At 30.7% G+C, this 6,461-nt stretch overlaps 2 protein-coding genes across 3 annotated transcripts; one reads left to right on the top strand and one right to left on the bottom strand.

The window, feature by feature from the left end:
• The first annotated feature begins 1,717 nt into the window (after positions 1 to 1,717).
• Positions 1,718 to 5,103, top strand: LOC123691179 (dehydrogenase/reductase SDR family protein 7-like). 2 transcript variants are annotated; one of them, XM_045635461.1, is made up of 6 exons: positions 1,718 to 2,187; positions 2,260 to 2,403; positions 3,098 to 3,317; positions 3,455 to 3,700; positions 3,948 to 4,146; positions 4,624 to 5,103. In XM_045635461.1, exons 1-5 carry the CDS (start codon positions 2,059 to 2,061, stop codon positions 4,133 to 4,135), a joined length of 927 nt encoding a protein of 308 aa, XP_045491417.1. In that variant the 5' UTR covers positions 1,718 to 2,058; the 3' UTR covers positions 4,136 to 4,146; positions 4,624 to 5,103. The 2 variants fall into 2 exon arrangements, with proteins under 2 accessions (XP_045491417.1, XP_045491416.1); XM_045635460.1 differs by having other exon boundaries at positions 1,719 to 2,187; positions 3,948 to 5,103.
• Positions 4,270 to 6,092, bottom strand: LOC123691180 (transmembrane protein 11 homolog, mitochondrial). Its single transcript, XM_045635462.1, has 3 exons — positions 5,995 to 6,092; positions 5,632 to 5,852; positions 4,270 to 4,863 (listed from the first exon to the last, which is right to left on the bottom strand). The coding sequence occupies exons 1-3, from the start codon at positions 6,015 to 6,017 to the stop codon at positions 4,583 to 4,585; spliced, it is 525 nt and encodes a 174-aa protein (XP_045491418.1). The 5' UTR covers positions 6,018 to 6,092; the 3' UTR covers positions 4,270 to 4,582.
• Positions 6,093 to 6,461: the final 369 nt, after the last annotated feature.

The raw sequence follows: 6,461 nt of genomic DNA, 5'->3' as shown, positions 1-6,461 counted from the left end.
AAAACACAGAAACTAACACAAAAAATATACCTATACCTACGTTCAGATAGTACTTTGTAATGCTGTTTGTACTGCTTTCCGAATCAGTGGTATGGTAAATGTTAAAAATATGTTATGACGATTCAAAAGTGCTTTTATTAGAAGTATAATAATTGAATAACCAATTTGAGTTTGTTTTAAATGTCCAAAATAAAAAGCATGTAATGCACTTGCTTTTATTTAAAAAAAGAGCGTGTGTCACACGTGTCAGAAGTGAAACTTCGTTGACAAGATTCAAAGTGAAAGACACTAAAATCGTCGCCATACTCCATGATCTGACGGTCTGACGCTGACGGTATTACCATGACGCGACCTTGAAATTTTACTCTCATCTCGCATAAAGAAGTTTTACTTCAAAAATTCACACAAAAAATAATTTTCAGTATGTGTATTTCAACCAAAGACGTTAGAAAGAAAATTTAGAACACCATTTTAAGATTTTTACTAGTAATGAAACAACACACGACATCGGTATTGCACTCACATGTAGTTATAAGATTGTTCGTTTTTACATTGTAATTTATACTTTTTTAACTTACCTCATATTTTTTTGTTTTACGTATTTCAGCTTTCCAAAAAGTAAAATAAGAAGAAATATATGTGCCCATCAAGGGTAAAATTACTGAGGATTACAACACAGAAAAAAATATCTTTTGAAAAATAATCTTTGCAAAGTTAGCTGAAATTTGTGCAAGGCTGTTATAAACAGTTTTTCTTTGATGATTTTGGCTTGAAATTGACCCGTCGAAGCAATGCGTTTAAAAAGAAGATCTGGGTAGCTTACAATTTGGTAAACAGCATCTGATGCAAAACACAACTTTCCTCTATTTACAAAGGATGTTAATGCTATATATTTGTATGTAACTATAAAGTATGACCAGTAATATTATAATATAAATACTGTTAAAAATATATGTCGTTATTATATTAATTTATAGACCATGATTTTTAGTTTTTTCTATTTCGAAAAATCCTCAATATACAAACCAGCGTGGTCACTCCACAGAAAGAGACAAAAAACAACACTGACGTCATTCAAGGTCATATTTTCTTGTTACAAGTTAATGGTCATAGTGCAATCTCCAGTGTATTAGATATAAGCTTCTTGGTATTAGATATAAGCTTCTGGGATAGAGGGGTTAAAGGAATGATACTAAAAAAAATATAAGATTCACCTACCAAAATGCTGTACTATTCATTGACTCCTGTGGTATAAGACCATGAAATATATTTTATTTATAAAAAAAAAAAATGTTGTGTGGTTTTATGAAACCACGGTAAAAGTGAAACTGTTCGAACGGTTCCGAACACTGCTTTGTGTAGCGCATGTCGCGTGTCGGTCGGCTGCCGAGTAGGTATACCTACTCGGCAGCCGCGATACACGCGACATGCGCTACACAGACCAAAAAGTTTAGGACGATGTAATAAAAGTTTCACTTTAACAGTAAATTATTATAATAAAATTACAATATTATTTTAAAAATAATACAAACATAAATAAAATTTACTTTTTCTTCAAACATTTTTGATCTATAACATAAAATTTTGACATACCTATGAATTATCAAATATTATGACATTCCCAACTCATTGATGTTCCAAGTCTCCGTTAATAAGTATATAGTCTATGGTTCCAAGTTTCCAACCATAGAGGAAGGATGTATAACTGAGATTTCCAACTTTCGAAGCTTCAAAGCCTGTAAACGTTATTCGTTTTTTTATTGCATATGTATGGCATAAATTAATGAATTGTTTTGTTGTATTATACAAATTGCGGTTTTAATTTATGTTGTTTTGTACGTTTGATATAATAACTTAGATTGTGAATACTAATTTTAACAATTTTATCTAATATTAATCTGCATTTTAATATTATTAACTGTAAATACATATAAATTGTCCTGTTGTGTAAAGTACAAGGTACTTTACTCTATAATTGCATTTACTTATTCTATACACGTTCGAAGTGCGCATTTGACCTTCGCTACACACTTCATTGGGTATATATAGATACATAAAATGAAGTCGCCAGGACCTTTTTCTTGGTATATTCAATACATAGGCATACCGGTGTCGGTTGGTTTTGCCATGTTTCGTCTATTTAATAGATTTACAGAACAAAAAAGACAAGCTGCATTACAGGGCAAGGTACTTTTTATTAATTAATTTGGTCACTCAACATTATTGATCTTTTCTTATTATGAAAATTATATCTTACAGGTTGTTGTTATAACTGGAGCTAGCTCTGGCATTGGAGAGGCTCTTGCACATTCATTTTATAATTATGGCTGTAAAGTAGTTTTAGCTTCAAGGAGAAAATCAGAATTGGAACGAGTTAAACAGGATTTAATTGCAAATAAAGTTGTAAGTTTATATTTATTGATTTTATTATAAATTTTTTACATTGTTATTAAGTTTTAAGGCCAAATATGAGTTTTGTTTGCATGGATAAGGTAGGCACAGAAGAATATATTTTGTAATGATTGATTCACACCCTTATTTCTTGTAATACTTAGAATTTTCAATTCAAATTTCTTTAATTTTGCTAAACCTCTCCCCAATTGGTATTTAACTTTTGTACTTATTATTAATACTTGAACTTCGTATATTCATATACTATAATGAATTATCATTTTAAATCAAAACTGAAATAGCAGAATATTGAATTTATATTTTAGGTTTTATGGCATTCAAATCCATACTTAATATTATAAATGCGAAAGTAACTCTGTCTTCCGTCTGTCTGTTACTTAATCACGCCTAAACTACTGAACCGATTTGCATGAAATTTGGTATGGAGATATTTTGATACCCGAGAAAGGACATAGGCTACCTTTTATTGCGAAATATGTACCATGGGCGAAGCCGGGGCGGACCACTAGTGCTTTATAAATATAAATTTATAAAGAATAGAAAAAATTCGATCACGCGGGATGGCGCGAAGGATGCGGGTTCGAGTCTCGCCTTGTGATCGAATTTTTTCTATTCTTTATAAATTTATATAGCAGAATATTATTATTAGCTAAATAAGACTATTATATCTCTGTCTAAATTTCAGGTAGGTCCAAAGCAAGAACCTGTTGTCATTGAATTAGACTTGGCTGATATGGCTCAGTTAGAACCCTTCATAGGAAAAGTTCATGAAGTTTGTGGAAGAATTGACATATTGATAAATAATGGTGGTATTTCCCATAGGGGATCTGTTATTTATACAAAAATGGATGTGTATCATAAAATTATGGACATTAATTACTTTGGTGCAGTTGGACTCACATTAGGTAAGATTTCTTATGATCCATCAATCTGCTTATTGTTTAATCAATAAAAAAAAAATGTGTTATGTTACTTGTGTTGCAAGAGGAAAGTTAATAATATTCACATAGGTACTTGAATAAGGTGGATACTTTAATTTCAGCTGCATTACCAAAAATGATGGAAAGAAAAAGTGGTCACATTGTGTTTGTGAGTTCGGTTCAAGGACTCATTGCTATACCAGACCGTTCAGCATATGCTGCATCCAAGCATGCAGTGCAAGCATTTGGTGATTCATTACGTGCTGAAATGCACCAACACAATATTAATGTTTCTATATTAAGTCCAGGCTATGTAAAAACAGCAGTTTCCTTAAATGCACTTACTGGAAGTGGAGATGCACATGGCGGTAAGTGATATTGTTCAATTAACCAGATTAAGGATCTGAGAAATTTATTTTATTAAATTGTCTTTCTTAAAAAGAACTTAAACATAATATGTTGCCGGCATTCAATCCAATATAATATAATGCAAAACACAGATGAAATTTTTAAGAATTTTGTAATTCAAACAAATTTAATTGGTTTTGTTAAGAGCAATTTATTTAGTACTAGTATTTAGAGAGCATTTAAGCTTAATTTCTTTTTCTTTTTTAGTTATGGACAAAAGTACTGCTAATGGTTTTGAGGCAGAATATGTTGCTTTGAAGACTGTGGATATGATAATAAATAATGATAATGAAACAATAGTCAGCCAGTTCTTGCCAAGACTAGCAATATTTTTAAGACATGCCATACCATCCTTATACTTCTGGATTATGGCTAAAAGAGCCATTAAAACATGAGATGATGTCAAGTAATATATTTTTATTGCTTTGTTTAAATAACATTGACATGACACAAACTAAAAATATACAGAGTAATGATAAAACGGGTTAAAGTAGTTTAAATAAATGGGGCTTAAAAAAATAAAATGTGATAAATTAAATTTTTTTTTATTAGAACATGTTCTACTACAGCTGGCAACTAACCCTATAACATGACAAAAGAATCAACAACCTCTTTAATTCACTAAAAAGCATTTTACATTTCAACAAAATATATTTTTGTACAGTATTAATCTAGATCTACATAATACATAATATATTTTATCCATAAAAATAACAATATTATACAGTTTTTACAACATATTATCTAGATTGAGACAATGACACTAGAGACATATTATTTGCCTATCATACAATTAAAATAAACTTAATGTAAGCCTTTAATTAACAATATTAAAATATTTTTTATTTAAATGTGTTATATAGTCTCCATAAACAAATTGCAGCTGCAGCTATAGATACTGTGCTATGTAGTATAATTTTTTGTTTATTATCTGTGCGTACAAGTACTACTGGGGTAGCAGATGTAAGGTCACTCAACATTGGTAAAGTTGATAAGCGGTGACGATTTTTCTCCACTTGATACTTACAACAAGGATCCCATTGCCAAGACAAAGTGTAACAGCCAGCACAAAGTACAGATATAATCCCAAAAGGTGTGCATGCTAAGGAACTCCAAGTTAAACCTGTAATAAATGATTTTGATATAATTAATGAAACTGTATAACAAAGGAGCTTCATGAGGATGGAAAGCATCAAGCATTTAGACAAAACACTGCCTATAAAGGATATTGGTAATTTAATCTCATGTGTAACACCATTAGTTAATCTGTATTAAAATAATTTGAGAACAAAGTGTATTTCTCTTTGTTAACACAGTGATTTATCATGTTACTTTAATTACAACAATACAAATACAAAGTTTACATAATTTATTTACTACTAGATATCCCAATAAACATTGTCTGCCTGTGGGTATGGGTAATATAGATGTTGTTTGCATCTCAGACTCATGAGAATTGGTCAAGCCATTTCGGAGGAATTTAACTTCGAACACCATAACACGAGAATTTTATACCTAGTACATATATACCTACTTACTATAAAATGTCATCATTTAGAAATTGAAGATTTTAACAGATTTTAAAATCTATATATTCATTATAATATTATCCCGATGATTCAAACACAAGCATGCATTGCCCAAACCCCAAGCGTAAAGATCTTTTGATAAATCCTATTGTGGAGTATCAAATTCATTTATTTAGGTATACATATTTAGAATTCTTAATTTATATGATTTACTGATTGTTTTCAATGCCTTTGTTTACAAATTTAAACAATTAAATTTTACATAAAATTGATTTAAATTCGATCCTTTTAATATAAGGCCAGAATACGGTACAGTAACAAATACTTGTCTTTACAAGTTTCTTAATAATTCAGATAGGTACCTGATGCGATGCTGCCTATTCCACTGTAGAGTGACACTTTATGTAATAGGTTCCCAACATAGATCCATCGCGCTGTGTCTTCTCCTAGAGCTTCTGGTTCAATAACTATGATACTGACTCCAGCCTCCAGTGCTCTTTCCAATTCCAATTCAAATTTAATGTGAGCATTTTCACTGTCATAAACTTCCCTTATTATAGCAACGCTAGATGGTTTGAGATCGCTAAAAAGTTAAATACCATTACACGTTTATGAAATCATTGCCGAAAAATTAAGGTAGCCACACAAAAGAGTACAAAATTTTATAAATTTAATTAAGTCCCAAAAACTGAAAAAATATTTCCAACTTCTCACTATTTACCAACCTGTCAGTTTCATCACCCGCCATGTTTGAGTAAAGTGCAAAAAATATAGATTATAGAGCTAACCATAGATTGAAAATACATATGCCGTACAGATAAACTTTAGGAACGAGCCCCAGTGTCATTAACCCATTTACTAGAGAAAAAAAAAACTACAACTAATATCAGCGTGTAAAATTGTGAATTATAAATTTTCTTTGCAATGGCTATCTTTATAGTAATACTTTTTTCTTCTTTTGGCTTTTGGAAGTTTGTATGATACTGACTTGTCAGGTGGTGTAAAGAAGGGTTTGCCGACGCAAAAATCTTTTTGAAGTGAAACTTCTTTATCGGGGTTGGAAAAAAATTTAGTGTAACATTTTTTCGTTACGCGTGACATTTTTCCGTTACGCGCTATCTTTTTCTTATCCCTACCACGCGTTTTTTTTTAAAAAAAAAGGTCATAAAGAAGTTTCACTTCTTAGTTCTTA

This window comes from Colias croceus, chromosome 4, assembly GCF_905220415.1.
Source record: "Colias croceus chromosome 4, ilColCroc2.1".
In the NCBI taxonomy this organism is placed as follows: Eukaryota; Metazoa; Arthropoda; class Insecta; order Lepidoptera; family Pieridae; genus Colias; species Colias croceus.
Note: the sequence above shows the minus strand (reverse complement) of the source record. Positions and strands in the feature narration are given on the sequence as shown.